We start from the raw sequence: 21,483 nt of genomic DNA on the forward strand, positions 1-21,483 counted from the left end.
AAATATGCAAAATCCTTCTTGGCTTGTTTTGTTTCAAAACATGAAACCTGGTCCTGGTTTATTTTGAATAGTTTTCTCATTGAGTTCTCTGAAATAATTATTACTGACAGATTTCTTTCTTTTTTTTTTGTTTGTTTTGTTTTATTCTAGCTTCCATTCACCTTACTGCATACTTTCACCTTTCATAGCTGACTCACTTTTTTTTTTTTTTTAATGGACAGATGAGGTGATGCTTAATTAGAAGTCTTGGAGTGAAGGTGGTGATCATTAAAGGGTGATGATATAGTGGGTGAACTCCTCTGTTTATTCATAGAAGTAATCAGGTGGGTGTTAATGCCACCGTCCTACCCAGAGAAACTGCCTCTAAAGCACAAGAGGTTAATTCATTCCCTGCTCCTTGGTCTCTCTTCTGTGACTGCCAACAAAGGTAGCAATTACTGGTGTTATCTCAAGGGATGTTCTGTGATGTGGATAATTGCGAACTGTGAAACCCCACTGATACTCTGAGCAAATTTCATACAGGCCAGAGAACACGCGTGGCCTGGTCAGTAGTAAAAGAAAGTTGTTACCCAGACTAAATTTGTGCGAAGACCTTGGGGCAAAAGGTTCCATATCCATTACAGATCCCCTCAACTATCCGGTTGTTTAAAGAATTAGCTCTACCCAGCTGGATCCAGGAATGTGGAACGTGCCTTAAAGGGCAGGGAGGTTTGTGATCATCTCTCTCTTTTTTTTTCTTCTTCTTCTTTTATTTTTTTAGGTAACTTCTGTAGCATAGTTTATGCTTGGGATGAAAAGTATGTATGCTGCTATATTTGTTGTGTAAAAATAAAAAGTCATAGCAACGCATTTGTTCTGTGGAAAGAGCCTGAATCAAAAGAGATAGCCAAGAAATGACTTGCACAATTTGCAAATGCCCAGGGGGAGTTACGATAGTTGATTCTTAGCCTAACATTCAAGGGTACAATTACGATCCAGCGCTTGAGCACTGAAATGCAGCAATATCGGATTAGAAAACACAAAACAAAACCACCCCAAACCAAGTTGAAAGTGATTGACTACTTGAAACAATTTAGCAAAGGGCTGCAGTGGATTTAACAGGAGTTGTACTGGGGTTTTCTGTACTGGTACTTTTAAATCAAAATCAAACGTTTCATTCATGCAGACAGTAATTTAAAGAAAATCTTATGACCACATTGTAGGTGATTTCAGGCTAGAAGATCACAATAGTTGGTTTTGCCTGATAATCTTTAAATGCATTGCCCAGAACAATTTAGTAGTTTTTGTGCTCGAGCCAGAAAAACCTGGGAAAAAGAGCAGCGCAGGCAGCTATCTGTGCACGCCCTCAAGCTCTTCGGTCTCAGTGTGTCAGCAAGACTGGGGACAGTCTGGCTGCCCAGAAAAGTGGCTTCAGTAGGCTTTAGGTTTAGGAAACCCTGCAAACTTTTCTGTAGCCACTGAGCTGCACAAGTCCCAGATGAGATGCTCCTTCTCATAGCGTGCTGCGCAGCCAGGGTGAGTCCTTGCTCTAAGGAGGACTGCTGAGCAAAGGTCAGGCACCCCTGAAAAAGGAGAAGACAATATATGCAAATTGCTGTTGGTTAATTCAGTCGTCTAGCAGGGAAGAGTAAACATTATTCCTGACACTTCCATTTTTGATTAATGATGAATGGAATTGGCAGATGTTCAGCTGGCCACCAGATGGGGGCTGTTCAGTCCAACAAACAGAGTAGAAACAGTCTGGGTTTTGTAAAGCCAACACTGACAACCGCTCTGACAAAATCTCTAGTTCATCCAAGCGATGTGCCAACTTTGACCTTAAAACAACTTAGCCATTTAAGAATCGAGGTGGTACAACCAGTGAGACTGCTTATGGCAGGGAAATGGGGTGTGGAGGGGCTGTAGCTGGTTGGTTTGGTGGAGTTTCAGCAGCTTTTGCCACTGCGGGAGCCACAGCCTGTGGCTTTGATTTGGTGGGGTTGGACCTGTGTGGGACCTCATTCACCTGTTCGCTTGTCAGCCCTGAGGAAGAAGGAACACAAAGAAGATGTCAAGGGCAGCGAAGAGAATTTGGGCTGGTGAAGTCTGCCGTGCAGATTTTGGAGGCCACCCCAGGCCTCAGGCTGTGGCGGTGCTGGTGGTGGCAGTGGTGGTGGCATGGTAGTGGTGGTGGTGGCGGTGGTAGTGACATGGTAGTGGTGGTGTCCCTTCCGCAGGGACACGGGCCGGGGCCGCAGGGCCCTGGCAGCCACAACCTGCGTGCTCAGCCTCGTGTCCCTCCTGGGTGCACCAGGAGCGGGGCTGCTGCTTGGGGCCTTCTCTGGCCACCATTTCCGCACCAAGGAGCCCTCTTTGGCTACACGACGGCGTTTGAAGGCCTGGTGGCCAATCAGGCTGGGATTGGTGACAGGGATCGGCTGTAGCTGGTGGGCTTTTGGTGACCTTAATCCCGCTCCATCCCACCCCAGCTCTGGGCATGACAACCAGGCCATGGCCACACATCTCCAGCTGCAGGGCATGGCGGGGGAGCTGCCAGGGTCACCTCGCTAATAAACGACCTTTGCTAATGACTTCCTGAGGGAAACAAAGAGCAGTGGGGAAGGGGAAGGGGCTGGTGGGGCTCTCATCGTTTGGCTTAAGGCTCAGAGGCACACGCGGAGGCCCCAGCCCCAGCAGGCAGAAAATGTCGCCAGAACCCGGGCAGCTTGGGTGTCACTGCCCCGGGACAAGGGCTGGGACGCCTCCTTCCCGCTTGGGATGTCCTAAAAGGGTGGTGATAGAAAAAGCAGTGATAGCAAAGGCACTGATAGATCGCTTTTTTTTTTTTTTTTTTTTTAAGTACACCCCGTGGCGGGACAATCGTTTCCCGGCTCTTATCAGCCCCCAGCTCCCCCCCGGGCGCCTCCCTCACGGCGGTGCCGGGGCAGGGGCCGGGGCAGCCCCCGGGGCACACAATGCAGGGTGGGGTGGGAAACCTATTTCCAGCAGCGGCACGGACAAAAGCGGGCTCGTTAAAAAACACATGTTCGCCGCCTCCCCGCCGCACAAACCGAGCTCTGCCCGGCACCGGGGGCAGCGCTGTGTGTCCCCCCTCATCCCGCAGCAGCCGGGGCCAGTGGCCGGAGCAGGGTGAGGGGCTCGGGTCGGGGGGCTCAGGGAGGGTGGGGGGGGTGTTTTTGGGGAGGAGGAGCCGCTCCGTGCCCGGCCCGCAGCCCCGGGGGAGGGGGCAGTGGGGCGGCACACAGGTATCTGGCGGCGGGCGGGCTGAGGAGGGGAAGGAGGAGCCCCCCCCGCCTCCCCTCCCCTCCTCTCCTCAGCGAGCTTGTGCCTGGCCGCTCCTCCGAGCTCCCCGCTGCAGCCCGAGGTGAGGAGCGGGGATGCTCCGGGGGGGGCCGTGCTGGGGGTCGGGGGCTGGGAGCGCTGCGGGTTTCGCCCCCGGGTCCCCCCGGCGCTGCTCGGGGCTGGGGACCCGCTGAGGGGGGAGGCAGCCCTCCCCCGGGGGGCTCCGCAGCCTGCCCATCTCCCCCCCCAGCCCCGTCGTGACCGGAGGGGAGCGGGGGGGGCCGGGGCTGTGCTGTGCGGAATTTGGGAGCCCCCGGCTCGAAGGAGGGCCGGGAGCCCTAACAAAGGCGGGGGTTGTTCGGGAGCCAACAGGTGACGGGGTGAAACCTGAGCGCCCGTGGAAGTCTGGCTGCTGCTTAAAACGGAATTATATAAAAAAAAAAAAAAATAGAAAAATATCAATGGGGGTGCTGTAAAAGGCTGGGATCCTGTCTCGCTGGGGCCGTGCGGGACGTTTTAGGGAGCTGGGGGGAGGGATTCCCTGTGTGTACCCCCTGCCGTCGGGGGGCGTTGCGCGGGGCCCCGAAACAAGCAGGTGGCTGTCACCCGGCCAGCCCTGATAGGTGCGATATGTGCGATATGCGCGATATGCATCTCGCGTCCCCTCCGGCCCCGGTAACAAGCTTTCTAACAAAAAAAGTCGTTAACCAATTTGCCCCGCAGGACGCAGGGAGGCGGCAGGGGGTGGGCAAGGAGCTGCGCCCCCCCCCCCCCCTCCCCGGCTGGCACAGCCGGACCCCCTCTGGCCGGTGTGGGGTCGTGGTGGAGAGTAACAGAGATGGAGACCCCTGGGCAAGGACAGCCTTGTCCCGGCGAGAAATGGGTCCCCTGGTCTCAGAGGTATCCCCATGCAGCTTTTTGGGAGGCAGTATTTGAGCAGAGCCGAGGCCCCGAGACGTTGCGCAGACTACAGAAGCAAAACAAGCTGCGCTATGGAGATGTCATGGCACAAGTAGAAAGACCACCTTTCTGCCCTTCCCTTAGAAAGCATTTATTTTTTCAGCTGGTGTTTACGTTCATCTGAATCCTCCTTAGGACGTGATCATTTCAAACAGCCTTGCTTTGAAGGAGAAGTGCGGTGGGGGGGCAGGCAGGGAGGAAGAACCCTGTAGGCTGGAAACGCAAAACCAAATTGCACTTGAGCAGGAGAGGAAGGAGGACTTCCAGAGCAGTAATTGCTGAAATAGTTGGGCAAACAGCTTGCTGTTAAGCCGTGCCGTTTTTAGAAACCTCGCTCTCAGCAACGCCACAATATTTGCAGCGCGGCCGTGTTGGTTTATGGTGTGGTGTCGGGCGGTTTATGGCTTGGTGTCAGTGCTGTGGTGGCGTTTTTCTCCCAAAGTGAGTGCTGTCCTTCGGGTTACCCCGTCTCGCTGGGATTTATGGACCTGGCTTTAAACGCTCCCAGTCACCTTGTGTGGGGCGGAGCACCCCCATGGCAAAGTCGCATCTCACAGTTAGAGCTCAGATATATTTTTCCCTTATTCTCTACCAGCCGTACCGTCAACCCACCCTGTGTCGTAGGGAAAATGAGCCTATGGGTCTGTGGTTCTCTCTCACACTGCCCAAAATGAATGGGTAAAAGGTGACCCAGGCAGATCAATCTTTTTGGAAAAGCTGCACTGTCTCTTATCTACTTCTGGAATTAGGCAGCTGTCCTGCCTTTACATCCCTTTGGTATGCCTGCAATCCGAGCAGCACCCGGCACTGCTTCTTGCCGTATAGAAGTAGCGCATAGCCTTCGTGTTCAGAAATCCTCAGGAAAGTTACCGGGTCTACATCCCTTCAGATTTTATTTTGAATTTTGTTTTTCCTTGTCAGCTGGAGAAATTAAGCCAGCAGAGTCGATCTTCGATCTCACAGAGAGCGACTTTCGACCTTGTTACGGATGCGATGCTGAGCGTTTGCTGTGGTGTGAACAGGCCGGGGTGCACCTGAGGGCTGGCGAGGCTCAGTGTCTCTCTGGTGGAGTTTAATTTTGGGTTTGCTCCCCATGGCATGGCCGAGGTCACCCTGCCTACTAAAACGTTGACAGAGGTGTTTTGTCTGGTGACTCCTTTGATTCGTGGGTTTTCAGGCAGGAGTCGGTGCTTGAAAAGTGGCTGCTGGATCAGCAAGGTTCCCATGACACAAAGCCGCAGGAATTGGGAGCATCAGCTCAGACTTGTTAGCAGCACGTGATCGTGCACTGGCCATCTAGCACCTCAGCAGGGAAATTGCGAGGCAGTGCATCTGCTGCTAGGATCATGTCAGACGGGCATGGACTTCTCAGCCGTGCCCATCGTGATGAAGGATTTTATTCTTCAACACTACTTGGGTATAGACAATGTGGGACACCAGATGCTGACCCTGGCATCGTCATCCTTCTGCAGCAGTCGGCACTGTCGCTTTTTTTGCTAGCGGGGATTTCTTAACTGTATGGCAGTATTGCCCTGTCCCTCCACGCTCCAGCTTTCCATGAAGAGTAACAACGAGCATACTGATGGCTGACTTCAGGCCCTGAAGGACATGGGCTGGGGCAGCAGTTGTGCACCGCTGACTGCCCCGTTATTTGTGAAGAAAGGGGGTCTGGTGTGCAGCAGGATGTCTGCCTGCACTTCAAATATACAGGATTGAGCCTTTAGGGGGTTGTTTTTTGATTCAACTCATGCATTGCTTTCTCAGTAGACAATCCAGGACTTCCTGTCACTTTTGTACTAGTGAATAAGGCAATGCAAATCCTTTAATGTGACTGATCCACTAACACTGTCACGTCACTGACAATGGATACTCGTACCCAGGGCTTTGGCTTCAACTCACTAACCAGCCATGAGTGATTGGCACCTCTTCGAAATGACTGCGTTGAAAGGTCAGCTTCTGAGCAGCAGAAGAGCAAAATGAGGGAAAGGTCTCCTAGGGTAAAGCCAAAGGTGTTAGTGGGAGCGCGATCTACCTGTCTGTGGTGCTGTTAATACGCAGAATAACAAGTGTAGGGGGTTGGTTTCACTCGCCGTCCTTGGCAGGGATTGTAACGTGTGGTGATGCCAAGCTACAAGATGTTCTGTGAATCTTCAGTTGTTCACCTACACTAAGGTTTCCGAAATTTACCTGACATCTGACAAGCTCTGTAAGAGGTAGCCTGTTCCTAAAGGGCGGGTTTGTGTGCCCCATAAAATATCAGGTAAATGTTGTATTAGAGTGCAGCTACGCAGTGTAATCATAGCATGTTGGCATCCTAGCAGCACACCAACAATAGCACATACATCTTCAAACCAAAAGTTTTGGAGCAAAGTTAACAAGTTACAATTTTTTGAGCACTGGCTCAGTGGAGTAGTTAATTAGGTAATCCCACCTCGTTTTATTGGGTGTGGGAACGTACAGACATACTGAAACTGGGAGCAGATAGAATGTGTAATACCGAGTATCATCATTTCTCCAAGCTTGTAACTTCACGTGCATGTGGCTGCTTTCTACTGAGCAGGTTTGGGTCTGCATGAGGCACCAGTTACCCCGCGTGGCACTTGCTGGGGCCTCGTGTAAAGGAGGAGAAGCCCCCGGTGTGCAGGGAGCAGGATGCCTGGGTACCCACTCTGGTATTTTTCTTCCACCGAAGGAAACAGAGATGGCATGGGACCTGCCTGGAGCTGCTAGGTTGCTCTCCCCTTTAGACCCAGCAGCAAGGTTATTTATGGAGGGGATGAGGGTTTTCTGCAGCTGCCCAGCAGCTCAGATCTGGTGCTGCCACAACTGCATCCCAATTTGGAGGACGGGTGGAGAAAACTGCCTGAACCGGGCAAGGTGCAGCGCACGCGTAGCATAGCGTGAAGGCAAGCTTGTTTCCACACTCAGGTGTTCAGGATGTCTGTCCTGGCAGAGCACATCCTCTCTGGTTTTGGCAGTCGGTATTTCACTGAAACTCCCGATCCGAATTTCCTAAGAACTCTTGTTTGAATTAATGTAAGATATTTATCTTAATAAGCGTTTTACTGCAGAAAGCTGCGGATGTTGGTGAGAGCCGCCTTTGCCAGTTGTGACTCAAAATGATCCCACTGATATTAAGCTTTGTAGGCTTCATGAATCAACAGAAGCATCTCCCTGTAGGGTTTTAAATTAACAGAACAATCATGATGCATTTTACAGAGCCTAATCTGGCATAATTGGATTTCAGATATTTAACTGGACCAACACCCTTCCGCTCTGATACAGCTAAAACGAGGATCTCGGAGGAATCTAGCAGACATTCATTGCTTTATGCCTACCTTGTTAAAAACAGGATGCTACTTGCACAGCTGTCTTTCCCCACGGATTTCTTTAGTTTTTGACGAGCAGTTTTCGTGTCTTCTGTGCTACTAGATTAGTAGTGACTTCAGATAGAGCTCATCTCATTTGTTTTATGAGCGTTTACTCCATGAGTCTTCCCTATTTATGTGTACGTATAATCTGTAATGTCAGATGAGCAGAAATGTAAGAAGGTGAGCGTTAATGCTGAAACGGGTATTGGCTGCCAGGCGTGGTGATGGGTGTCTAGTTTGCTTTTTCTTGGGTAGGTGTGTGGTGGTTTTTGTGTGTTTTTGAGAGCTCATTGGAATACTTCTGAATTGCTTGTAGCAAGTTGTAATGATGCTCCGATAATCTGTGTTCTGGCCAGCAGAAGGAATTCTAAACTGTTGTAAGATCATTTGCGCTGATAATTAGTTGTTGCGTGTTGAAGTTTATTAAAGCTCTGTTAATCTTTTCTTCCAGATCAATTGCTTGATGAGCTGCAGCTGAAATATTTAACACTTCTCACTTATGCCCTTGGAGATGGAGCCCAAAGCTAACAACCTCGTTTTTGGGTGTCAGCGAAGCTCAACGTCTGATGATGACTCTGGCTGTGCCTTGGAAGAATATGCCTGGGTCCCCCCAGGCCTTAGACCAGAGCAGGTACTGCCTGTGGTTCTGCATTATTAAAATAAGCCCCATACAGACTGTCTAAGGGAGCGATAGCAAGCCTTACTGAATCCTTGTAATATAAAACTCAAATTCACCTAGAACCCTTCACCTCATTTTGTTTCCCATTCCAATGAGGCTGCCCCAAGGGAACTTAATATCCTCAGCATTGAGGAGTTTATATTCCCCAAGATTTTTCAATAAATACATGCCACAGAGGTATGTATTGCCGAGTCTAAAAGTAGCAGAGAATTTTGCTTTCTCTCTGAAGCAAGCTGTTAGGTTTAATTGAAGCTCGTGGCACGGTGCTGTTTGTACAGGCGCAGTTAAGCAGTGACCATCTCTTTAAATAATTGGGCATTTGACATCGGGAACGCTGCTGCAGCATACATAATGAAGGCATTCTGTCACTGTGACAATTACTAATGTGCTTAACGCTTGTTTAAGTGGCGGTGTGCCTGCCATTTGTTCATACCAGCTTCTCCTGTGCCTTCCCTGCAGCCAGCACTGTGGGCTGGTTGGGCTGTTCCTTCCCCTCTCCCTTTGCTTCTTTATCCACTACATCACAATGCAGTGGAAATAAGTGAAATTGCTGCTGAGAGAGCTGCTCTGGGAAACCAAATCGAACCTCTAGACATATTTGTATACTTGATGTTGTTATAACTGTACCAAAGCTGTGCATTCCCCAACACCCAGAACTGGGGTGTCCGTGCTGAAGGGGCAGAGACTTCCTAGCACTAGAAGACTTCCTAGAGGAGGCAGAGCTGCTCTTGGCCAGCTGGCAAGTTATTGCAGTCCGTAGTTATGGAGGTGCAAAAGATGCGTCCTTCTTGCTGTGCGGAGATTTTTCGTAGTTGTGAATAAAGTCATGTCAGCAGGAACGGCAAATAACGGGCTATTTTTAGGGAAATTCTTTTTATTGCTTGCTTAAGCATATATATGAATCCCGATGAATCAGACCTTAAGGCAACCAGCAAGCTAATGTTCTGTCAGAACAATTAAGTAAATTCCATAAAATATCCCCATAATCAAACTAGCTCAAACTCATTAAAGATTTCTTTTTTCGAAGAAGAATGACTTAATTTGAGAACAGGGCAATAAACTGGGAGAAGGGCATAAAGTGTCTTTCAGGCTTAACTTTGTACTGTGTGTCGTTATCTTTTCCTGCAGCTTCTTGAAGCGCAATCAGTACTAAGAGGACTTCTGATGTTTAAATTTTGGTTAAATGAAAGCCAAATAATGTTTCATACAACCTTTCCCATATAATTTTGATTGCTTCCTGACTGATTGCTGCCTCTTTTTCATCTGTCTCGCACAGTAATAAGCTGTTGACCTAAGCATTATTTAAATCTGGATGGCAAGTAATATTTTTTGCCAATAGTCGGCTCTTATTTACAGCCCCAGGCCTCGTGACAAGCTGGAAACTGCATAGGAAAAACAATAAATCTGAAGCTGTTCCACAAAAATATTTTTTGCCACCGGGCTTTGTCATAGCATTCATTACAGTTTTCCTGTCATAATTTGCTTCTGGGGGGGAAAAAAAAAAAGAGTGAAGATTGATAGGTGTGTACACCCAATATTGATTTCTTTATCAAAAACACGCAGCCCATGAAAATTTCATAGTTCATTTGCATCCAACTGAAATGTGCCTGGATCCAGCCTTCTCCCACGGGAAGGATGTTTCCACCTTCTTACCAAAGGCCACATGGAAGCAATGAAAGCTGATGCTCTGGGTGAACCTGATCAGCGGGAGGCTACAAAACAGCTTTTGTCTCAACAATGTGTAAAATGCACAGAGCAAATTAAATTTGTTTACACAGCGCCTGTTTTCTGGAAAGCGTCGTGCCTTGTGTGGTAAATTGTAGAGGGAAACTTGGAATTTCAGCTGGGCTGTTGACCAGCCCTGAAGGGGGTGGGAATAATGAGAACATTAAATGTGCATAATTTACGATACCCCCTAATTGTCACTGCAAATTGCATTCCAGAAAAGCAATTCAGCAGCTTGGTGCTAGTTTTATCAGAGACGAGCCAGGTTTGCTGAGTTGGTTCATCTGGGCCTCGTATTTTCAGCACAAATCCTGTCACAGGTCTAATGTAGCATAGCCTCCTTCCTTTGTAAGTGGGACTTGAGATAAAACAGTAGCCGAAGGTCGCGTGCGGTGCTCGGGTGATGTGTGTCTCCTGGTCTGATTTCACGTTGCTCCCATGCAGGTACAACTGTATTTTGCCTGCCTGCCAGAGGAAAAGGTCCCTTACGTGAACAGCCCTGGAGAGAAGCACAGAATTAAACAGCTCCTCTATCAGCTGCCACCCCATGATAACGAGGTAACCGGGGAGCCTGGGGGTGCACGGTCAGGACGTAGGTCTCTCTCGCCTCCTCTGTGTGAATTACCTTCCTGCGTGTTTGTTACAAGCCTAAAACACGGCTTGTGCTGGCATCTGACCTGTGCACCAGCCCGGCGCGTACACTGAACCCATTGTCTAGCTCTGCGTTTCGCTGCTGTGCAGATAAGAGCTGTCTGGAAGGACACTGCCTTTTCTTGTCAGGAAGGTTGGTGTCACTGCAATAAACTTAACACAAGTCGGTTTTATAGTGTTTGCAGCCACCCACCAATTACCAGGAGCCTACAAATTCCTGGGATTTCATTGTAGCACACAAAAAGGATGCTTTGTGATAGTAAAAGGTTTGCATCTCAGATATGCAGTGTAATTTGGAGTAGAAGTGGAAATAACAAACAAACTCTTTGTAAGAAAAGGAGGCGGGGGTGTCAATGCTTAAGATCTTGTGTACTGCAATATTTAGTGCAGGCACTTTACCATAAATCTAAAGGACAGTGTTATGGATGAACCTGATTTAGGTTCATTCCATTATTATGGAATTGCCTTTTTAAAATTGTTATTCCTTGCCTGGACAACGTTTTAGTTTGCAAAATCTCTCTATACTAGGCTTGTATTGTGCCATATTAACTAAATACTAAAGCTGTAGAGAAGACTAGCTAGAGAAGTTTAATGATGATTGCCAGCATGCCTGAAAAATTTCTTGCATATTATGTGCTTGCTCATTGCAATGTTATTTTTAAAGCTCAGTACCTAAAGAAAGTTCTTCTGTGTTTTCACTGGAAGGTGCGATACTGCCAGTCTTTAAGCGAAGAAGAAAAGAAGGAGCTGCAGATGTTCAGTTCCCAGCGCAAAAAGGAGGCGCTCGGCCGAGGCACTATTAAACTCCTCTCGAGAGCAGTGATGCATGCTGTCTGTGAACAGGTAACGCCACTGGTGCCCCGAGCCAAGCGGCGGTCTCAGTAATATCTCAATATTAAATGTAGGCTTATTTCTGTCTACGCCTGAGCATACATATATATAAATAGGGTATTTGTGAAACTGTGTATGAATAGAAAGAAGGTAGCACTTGCTTAAGGAAAACAACCTTTGATACTAGCAATGAACTGAGTCTTTGACATATTTGCTACTGTTGTTGCCTCGTACTAACTCATATTAAAATAATGACAAGTGAAAATCAGGCATGCCTTTCAAAACATTATAATAAACTTCTATTCACACAAGTTTAGTTGATGCACAGAATTGTCTAGCCCAAGTTTGAAAATATATTCTTTTCCCTTCATGTCAAATTTTGGAATAAAACCTTCACATTGGGTTTGGTGTTTTAATTTAGTTTAAATGCCAGAAGCTAGCGGTCTGTGATATGAGGTATGTTCTCTTTCTCTTCTTGTTCCTAGTGTGGTACAAAAGTAAACGGTGGCGAAGTTGCAGTTTTTGCCTCGAGAGCTGGCCCTGGTGTGTGCTGGCATCCATCGTGTTTTGTATGCTTCACGTGTAATGAGCTTCTCGTTGACCTTATCTACTTCTACCAAGATGGAAAAATTCACTGCGGCAGACACCACGCTGAACTTCTGAAGCCTCGATGTTCAGCCTGTGATGAGGTAAAATTTACATTTTACAGCCAAACCACCACCCGTCGTTGTTCAACTAACAAACTGCATCGCTTGCCTGGGCAATTACTGAAGGCAGATGCATTCCTTCAAGCAGTAAGGACTGTCCTGCATAGATGTGTTTGAAAGCGGAGGGGTGTGCCATTTCTTGTCAGAACAGCAATACAACAAGCAGTGTGATTGAATTTAGAAAACAGGTACCTGTTTGTATTTAGAATTGAATCTTGTAGATTAAATTAAAACAAGAATCTGTAAAAATATTCCAAAATATCGTAACATCAGCTTCTTTGTTGAGTTCTTACCTTTTTTTTTTTTTGCTTTAAAAAGTAGTTTTTTCTTCTTTTTTTGCTAAGAAAATATCAGAATGCCACAGTTGTTATAGGCAATTGTCATTTTAGCTTTGTACTCAAAAGCCAGCTAAACAAAAAATAAATAAGCATGTTAACTCCACAAATAGGGTATTTTGTTTGTTCTGAGTCCTGAAGGGATGTTTTGTCCACTTAACTAAGAGTTCACTTTTCTCTCTGAAAAGATCATTTTTGCCGATGAGTGCACAGAAGCTGAGGGTCGCCACTGGCACATGAAACACTTCTGTTGCCTCGAGTGTGAGACGATCCTGGGAGGCCAGAGGTACATCATGAAGGACGGGCGACCCTTCTGCTGTAACTGTTTCGAATCGCTTTACGCAGAATACTGTGAGACCTGCGGGGAGCACATTGGTAAGTATGTCCTTTATAACTTACAAATTAAGGGAAAGCCAATTTATGGAAAAAAAAAAAATCACATTCCAGAAGTGTGAAGTCTGCAAGTAGTTTTTGAGAGAACCCAAAGCATTGTTTGTTCTCCCTTTCCAGGTGTTGACCATGCCCAGATGACCTACGATGGACAGCACTGGCATGCTACGGAGACTTGCTTTTCTTGTGCTCAGTGCAAGACCTCTTTGCTTGGCTGCCCTTTCCTCCCGAAGCAAGGGCAGATCTACTGCTCAAAAACCTGCAGCTTGGGTGAGGACGTTCACGCCTCCGACTCTTCTGACTCTGCATTTCAGTCTGCTCGATCGAGAGACTCCAGGAGGAGCATTCGCATGGGCAAGAGCAGCCGCTCGGCTGACCAGTGCCGCCAGTCTCTCCTCCTGTCGCCAGCCCTCAATTACAAGTTTCCTGGTCTGTCAGGCAACGCCGATGATACTCTTTCTCGCAAGCTGGATGACTTAAGCCTTTCAAGGGAAGAGGCCAGCTTTGTTAATGAAGACTTCTGGAAAGGAAGAGTGGAGCAAGAAATGCCCGAGGACCCTGAAGAATGGGCTGAACACGAAGATTACATGACTCAGCTCCTTCTGAAGTTTGGTGATAAAAGCCTCTTCCAGCAACCTGCTGAGGTAGACATTAGATCAAGCGACCACTGGATTTCTGACAGCATTGTCAAGAGCAAGTTGGACTTGAAAAAAAATAACCCAAGCCTAGCAAGTAAGAAGTATCAATCAGACATGTACTGGGCCCAGTCCCAGGACGGCCTGGGTGACTCCGCGTATGGCAGCCATCCGGGCCCTGCCAGCAGCAGGAAGATCCAGGAGCTAGACATGGAGCATGGGGCGTCGGGATACAAACATGACCAAACACCGTGGTACGGAGGGTCACTGGAATGTTTGTCTGATCTGAAACAGCAAGAACAAAGCGTTCGAGACTCGATGGATTCTTTGGCTTTGTCCAACATAACAGGTAATGGGGGGAAATTGCATGGCTTTGATGCAGAGGTCAACCAAAGCATGGATGTTGTAGTACTTTGAACTAAGACTGGTCATATTTGTGATTCTTTTAAAAAGCTTTTACAGCAGGAGATGCACATAATTCTTCCATGAGATACACGTATGCTATTTAAATTCTTTTCCTTTTGAATTCTTTTCTTTGCTTGTAACAACAATAACAACAAAAAACACAACAAAACATGGTATCAAACTGAGTAAGAATGGTCTTGAACTATTCATTTGTTATATACAAACCACAACCTCAAGCAAATTCTGTACCGTAAGTACAAGGAGTTGCATTCTATAGTAGGATCGTATTGAAGATAATCCGCAAAACATTGTAGATAGTTTCCTGATTCGCTTGTAAAAATATGTAGAAAATCTGAAAGGATGGCAACCTTCTTAGCCTTAGGAAATGAGGTTTATGAGATTATCTTTCTCTGTTGACTAAAGAGAAACTGATAATCCACTTCTGTGAACCTCCTTGTCAAACGTGATTGAAATTAGCCAAAAGGATAAAAGTCAGATATGCAAGTGCATCTGCGTTGTGTGTTAACCTCCCATTCCTATTCCCTACCATGGAAAAAAAAAAAAAAAGCAGAGAATTAGCTAAGAGAGACACATTTTAAAAGTTGTTCTATCTTCTTCTCCATTTCTTTCATTCTAGCACCAAATATTCTAGCTCCTTGCATAGCTCAGAAGCAGCCACATGCTGCACTGCCCATGCAGTAAAGCAGGAACTGATGAGGGGAGCTTGATTCAGGGGGTGTGGAAGGAGGAGGAACCAGAGGTACTGCACCTGGGAGGGTCATAGGGCAGATGAAGCCCTTGTTCTGGGAATGAACGGTCATTTGACACAAACCTGAAGTAAACCAGGCCAGCTTACTGTTGACATTTTATGAGTAAAGATCCTTCTTTGAGAGGAAGTGATTCTAGGTTTCCTGTAGCAACAGCTGGAATATTGAACTTAGCAATATGAGAAGGACAGAATATTTTAGCTTTAAAAATGGCAAGCATGGATCGTAGAGTAATTTAATTCTTTTCTTAGTGGCTTAGCTTCATGTGTGTTTTAGCTGTTTAAATATTTTAAATTAATTAAACTTTTTACATTCTCAGTATACTAATGTTAGTTAGTTCTTAAACGTTTGAAGTAAAACAACAAAGCTTATTGTTATGTGAAGCTAGTCCTTTTGGTAATAGTTCCAAAGAGCAGAATTGGAGCAGCTGAGGCTGGCAGGCCCTCAGGAGCCCACCTGCCCCAGCCCCTGCCCAAGCAGGGACACCCAGAGCAGGCTGCCCGGGGCCATGTCCAGGTGGCTTTGGAAGATCCCCAAGGAGGAGACCCCACAGCTCTCTGGGCAGCCTGTGCCAGTGCTCAGGCACCCACCCAGCACAGCAGTGCTGTCTGGTGCTCAGGAGGAGCCTCCTGCACTCCAGTTTGTGCCCAGTGCCTAACACTTTAAGGTCTGCTTTCATGAAAACAAATGTTTTTAACGTTTCATTGCATTACCTCTCTCTCTCTTCAAGGCACTTCTAATTCTCTTTTTCCTCCTTTCTCAACTCCCACCCCAGGGGCTTCAATGGATGGAGAAGGCAAGCCACGGACATCTCTCTATTCTTTGCAAACTTTCCAAGAACTGGAGGTAGAGGACTGTGAGAAGATGAGCAACATGGGAACTCTGAATTCTTCCATGCTCCACCGGAGCACAGAGTCCTTGAAGAGTCTGAGCTCAGAGTTGTGCCAGGAAAAAGCGTTACCAGAGGAGAAGCCAGTGCACATGCCTGTACTGAGAAGATCTAAATCCCAGTCTAGACCACAGCAAGTGAAGTTTTCAGATGATGTTATTGATAATGGCAGTTACGAGAATGTTGAAATTCGACAGCCTCCAATGAGTGAAAGGACTCGTAGGCGTGTTTACCACTTCGAAGAGCGCGGAAGTCGGCCTTCTCACCATCGCCGAAGAAGTAGGAAATCTCGTTCAGATAACGCACTTAATTTGGCCACAGAAAGAAGATGCTCTCCAAAAGAGAGATTTCGTTATTACTCTCCTCAGGATCATGAAAAATTTATTCAGAACAAAAGCTCGCGTGAGTTTCGGGCATATATTCAAAACGCGGAGCTGTACGGCCAGTACGCCCATACGAGTTCTGATTATGCACTGCGGAATCAGGTGGTTGATAAATTTTTTGGATTATATGGTGATGAAGATGACTCCTGGTGTTCAACTTCATCCTCATCATCTGATTCTGAAGAGGAAGGGTATTTCCTGGGACAGCCAATTCCACAGCCGCGCTCGCTGAGATACCCATACTATACAGACGACCTTTCTGGTCAAACTACTGCGTTATCTAGTTCTCAGTTTGGACAAAGGACAACCAAATCAAAGAAGAAGAGGGGGCACAAAGGGAAAAACTGCATCATTTCTTAATTTGTTTTAACGGTTGGGAAGACCAGTCAACTCTCTAGCTACAGTTGGAACCATGTCCTTTTATATTAATAATTGTACTTAGGCAAGTTGCTGAGGTTCTTAACGCTTTGCCAGTGTAAATGATAACTCTACCCGAGTTTACATTGTAAAAATAACATTCAGAAATGTCACTATGCCAAATGATGACCTGTTCAGATATTGCTAGGTTTACACGTTTGAGCTGTCAAAATACTGTTATTGCAGTTCTTGATACAGACTTTTTGTAGACATTTATTTCATGCTCTCAATTCACCTGTGTTCAGTTATCTGAGAGAGGGGAGTCAACGAAGATCAATAAATTAACCTGTCAGTCTTGTACTGTAGCTGTACCCACAGAGGGTGAGCCTCAATGCTTTCCTCTTCTCTCCAATGAAAAGGTGACTCTATGTCGTGTCCTTTCTTCACTGACAAAACTGATTCTTCCTTCCTTGAAGTTTCCCTACAAAAACTGGAACTTTTTTTTTTTAATTTGGGAAAATGCTGCTTTTCCAAAGAGTCCACTAGTAAGAAGGCAAAAATCAGAATGTGGGAGCTGAAATGCTTGAGGCCTTGATATATCCTAAAGCAGCACTAAATGGTTTACACATTTAACTTCCAAGTTTTTCCTTTTATTTTTTTTATATTTTTTTTGAAAGAACTCCATCCTGTGTAAGCTTTTTTATTTTGTGCCTGTTTAAAGGAAGGTATTAATTCAGCTTTTGGAATTGGACCTGACTGCCAGTGAGTACAATGAGTAGTGATGGTTTTTATGTCATTTCCTCAACTCCGCTGCATTGAAAGAGAAAGGTACAAATGCTGGAATCCTTTGCTCAGGCACGTAACCCCATTTAAGTCAATGAATCTACTTACATAACAAATACTTTCGTAAGGGCTTAAAGGATTAGGCTCCAGAATTGTGTCTTTTCAAATGTATTATCCAGGTTTTAAAATGTATTAGTTGCAATTCTAAATCAAAAAAAAAATGATATTTATAACGTAGTATTTCATAGGCTTAAATGTATTCATAATTTAACAGTGCAAATACTAATGTACATATTGTACAGTTAAAATTTTAAAAGCTGAATATTTTTATATCCCTGAATTTGAAGAAGTTTGTTACAATACCAAACTAGATTTGTTAGGGGTTGAACAGCAGCATTATGGATGAAATATTGCTTGTATTTTAGTCAGGGGGTTTAAAAATATTGAAAAATGTTTAGTGCAAAACAGCTTAATTTTGTCTACTAGGTATTGAAAGCTCTGTATGCATGGTGGGGCTATGTAAATACTCTCTAACCTATGGCCCTCTTAATCTTGCAAGTGTTATTTATGGGTCAAGCAAAATGTAAACTATATAAATGTAAAAATCACACAAGCCTGGAATATATCAGTACAACAAACATGCAACTCCTGTGGATGTGGATTTCTTTCTTATTACTCCCCTCCTTTCCCAAAAAGCGTTCCTCATGTTCACCTACAGCAAGGCAGGGAGAGGTGAGGTGGTTCTAGAAGGCAAGGGGGCCGAGCATGTATTCGAGTTGCCTTGAACTCAGGTGGAGAGCAGGAGCTATTTCACATTAAGATAAGTTTATCAGTGTTTTAAGCGTTTCTGCACTTTAGAGCAGAATGTTGTTACTGGAATTAACGCAGACACCTGCGACTTAAAATAGTAAATAGTAAAACCATAGGCTTTCTGCTCAGCTGAACAATGATGATTAACGAAGTAACAGGTACTTACTTCTTACAGGTATAAAAGGCCTGACCAAATGAACTGTTTGCCATTTCTGAGGCCGTAACTTCTTGAAATGGAGAGGACCTAGACCTAAGGGATGGAAGGCACATGGGTAGTGCTCACACCAAATAAAAGGAAGGTCTTGCTAAGGCCAAGCCAAAATAGCAGTTACTGGCTGATATTTTCAGGGTAAAATAAGCAATAGATCCTTTACTCCCAGAGGTGGTATTCACCATATAAGTCACTTTTCTAGTACAAACAAGTCTTGTGTACATGAAAGCTGATCAAAGCAGTATCATGCAGCATCGTATGGGCCAATGGGTGGCGCGTGGGCTGCTTCCAGCTGGCAGGCTGCCCTGGTGGCTTAGGCAGTATTTGCTTTCCTAGCAGCTAAATGCCTGTTGTGCTTAACAGGCCAACAGCCAGCCTGCGAGGCCTTCGAAGGCTTGAGAAGAGAAACTGCCTTGTTAATGCCTTGCTTGGGATACTTGAACAGCGACTGGGACTTTCCGTTCCTAACTGCATTTCCAGATACAGGGAACCAGGACTCTGAAACAACAAGCTCTGCTGCTGCCGCTGGGTCCACTTTGGAGTAAGTGGCTCGTGCAGAGACATCCCCACCACTCCGTCTTCCGATCCTACACCATCTAAGGATGAAGCACGTGCCCGCCCCCAAAGTGCAAAGGCTTATGGCATATTAGATGATAAACACTTTCCCGTAGATTGTTGAATAGTTGTTTAAAAAAAGTTAACAAGCAACAGTCACAGCCCTAGTACCCTTTATAAGCTATCTTCAGAGCAATAACTTGCACTTTGGACTAAAGGTGTCATTGCTGGGGCAGTGTAAACGCTGCTCTCACAAAGGCTCCTGGTACTTTAAAATGAGTGATGTAACTAATGATGCTTCCCCACTTCCCACCACTCTGTTATTATTATTTTTCATCTGGAAGCTTTGGAAGTGGATAGAGGCCTTTTCTCGGGCTCAGTTTTACTCAAAAAAAATAATAAATAAATAGAGGCCCATCTGTGCAAGAGGAAGTATGTGTGTGTGGGGAGCGGGGTGAAACAAACCTTTGTTTGTATTATGCAGTGCTGCTCTTCGGCTAACCAAACAGCAGCGATTCTTTCCAGCCCAAGGCAAGAGCCGTGAACTCTTTTCCCTCGTGAGCACACCTCATCAGGGAGGGTAAGGCTGCACCGCACGGTGCCCAGGGCAGCAGTGCTGCAGCGTGGCTGCCTTCCCCTGGGTCAGCAACTCCTCCGGAGCTCGTCCAGCCCTCTCTGTGAGGCACAAAGCTCTCCCTTGCCTCTCCTAGGCTGCAGGACCACAAGTAATTAAGAACATGAGAACCATTCAGAAAGCTGTGTTTTGCTGAGGACTGGAACACAGAGACATTCATGGCAGGTGAAGAATAAGAGGTGCTCACACCTACGCTTAATGAAATGGGTTAGCTTTTTGCAATTCCATCCACCTGAAGTATTATTCGCTAAGTTGAAGATGGCTGTACAACATTTTAGATTTTTCAGCTTAACATAAAAGATTTCTATTTCACCCACACTGTAAATTCTACTTTGTGTTATTAGGAGGGGTGTGATATTCCAAGAGGAGCTTACACCTTCACGACAGATAGTGAGAAACGTTAGGGCCATACATTACCCTCGTCCCCACCAAAAGAGGAAATCCTGCACAAAAAGCACGGTCACAAGGAAGCGGTTCTTCATGGGGAGCATTAACTCCTCTTCTATTCGTTGTGACTCATTGCTGATCTTCACCCTAACTGCTTAAGTTCTCACCCAAAGCTGCCAACTCACCTCTGAGATTGCTCCAGTCTTAGCAGGTAACACTGAATGTCCACACTTCATTCTTCATTCCTTCCCTTTCCTTTTCCCCTTTCAAAGGGCATCTGCACACCGATGGGTGCGAGGAATATGTTTTGTTTTCAGCAGCCCCTAGCGTGACAAAGCAAGATTCCTGCAGCACAGCATCCGGCTCCTTCCACCAGTGGTCTTCCTGCCCCTTTCCAGCAGCCCCACTGAGGCTGTACACGAGACCCAGGACAACTTGCACAATGCTATAAAATCAAACTCCAAGTATTCATTCCTACAGGAAGCAAGAGTAAAAGCCATGTATCTTGCTCAAGTGAAGTGGCGTAACATTTTACTTACATCAACATGAAGAGTACATCACAGAAGGTCAGACATGAGCATTCAACGTAATGACAAGTACTAAACAGGGAAAAACCACTTACTCATCACCCATGAATGTGAATTAAACCTTTCATAGAAATAGCATTTATTTTAAAAAATCAGAAGTCTCCTCAGTTTATGAGCAAAATTTAATCCATTAAAAAAAATAATACACTAAGGACACCCTAAATACCTTACTGACCTATCAGCTCCCCACAACAACACAGCAGTATTGGGGGCTTAGGTGTCACTTTTTAGAAAGACACCTGAAAAATCAGCCACTTTTAGAAACCTGATTAAATTTCACTAGGAAAACAAAGGAGACTCCTAACACCATGTACAATAACAAACCTTTTAACTCAAAAATATATTAATCATGATCTCAGCATTTTTTTTTCTTTAGTGTTTCTACCCCAAAGCAGAAACTGCGCTGTAACACCCTGAAGACTGACCTGCCCACGGGCAAGCAGCGAAGCCCTGACGGTTACATTCCTGTCCCAGCAACACGATGTACATTTGCCTGTGGTTTCCTGACTGCTCCTGGCAAGCCCGGCTGTTGCCAGAAGGGGTGGCTGAGGTCTAGCTCCTGCGCCACACCACGTTGCCTTTCCTCCCCCTCTCCCACCCGCAGTTAGCACCCAGGAGGCTCGCTGAGCCTCCCCCAGCAGGGTAAGCTGCAGGTCACCCCCTCTGAGCAACGTGAACTCCTCAGAAACCCAACAAAAGCCAACTGCAAAACCACACCCAGCTGACATTAAAACTAATCGGGCATCTCAGGCATCTGATGTAACATAGACATTTAACGCACCGTATCAAGATTTGCATGTGCTAGATGCTGTGATATATACAGCACCTTGGACATGCAAAATCCCTGCCATTTTATTTACTTTCTTGCAAAACATTCCCCTGAAACCTTAGGAGCTACTCGATAAGGGGCTGAATTCGGAGACTTTTTCATTTAATACCGTGCACTTCGGGAAGGGAGAGCTTTAGTCGCTTGTCCTGTTACAGAGTTTCAAGTTTCTAAATACAAACGTATACAAAACACTCATGTTTATCTCTTTGTGATTATGATTCAATTCTCCCTTCCCCAAACATTCATAAAAAACAGGATCTCATTAAATGAACACAAATCAACAGCCAGGATACCATCAGTGAATCCTAAATTATGTTTCA

At 46.0% G+C, this 21,483-nt stretch overlaps 1 protein-coding gene across 3 annotated transcripts in view; it reads left to right on the forward strand.

Moving 5' to 3' along the window:
* PRICKLE1 (prickle planar cell polarity protein 1) overlaps positions 1 to 17,795 on the forward strand; it is a 64,173-nt gene extending 46,378 nt beyond the window's left edge. Inside the window, exons 1-8 of one of the 3 annotated variants that reach the window (XM_068669393.1) lie at positions 2,983 to 3,129; positions 8,065 to 8,244; positions 10,462 to 10,575; positions 11,374 to 11,511; positions 11,985 to 12,188; positions 12,730 to 12,916; positions 13,052 to 13,915; positions 15,514 to 17,795. In XM_068669393.1, coding sequence (XP_068525494.1) covers positions 8,113 to 8,244; positions 10,462 to 10,575; positions 11,374 to 11,511; positions 11,985 to 12,188; positions 12,730 to 12,916; positions 13,052 to 13,915; positions 15,514 to 16,370 — 2,496 coding nt within the window. In that variant the 5' untranslated portion in view covers positions 2,983 to 3,129; positions 8,065 to 8,112 and the 3' untranslated portion in view covers positions 16,371 to 17,795. Of the gene's footprint in view, positions 1 to 2,982; positions 3,130 to 3,211; positions 3,365 to 8,064; positions 8,245 to 10,461; positions 10,576 to 11,373; positions 11,512 to 11,984; positions 12,189 to 12,729; positions 12,917 to 13,051; positions 13,916 to 15,513 lie in introns of those variants that run through there. The other 2 variants (XM_068669392.1, XM_068669391.1) reach the window with 2 other exon arrangements.
* Positions 17,796 to 21,483: the final 3,688 nt, after the last annotated feature.

This window comes from Anas acuta, chromosome 1 (genome assembly GCF_963932015.1).
Source record: "Anas acuta chromosome 1, bAnaAcu1.1, whole genome shotgun sequence".
Lineage (NCBI taxonomy): Eukaryota > Metazoa > Chordata > Aves > Anseriformes > Anatidae > Anas > Anas acuta.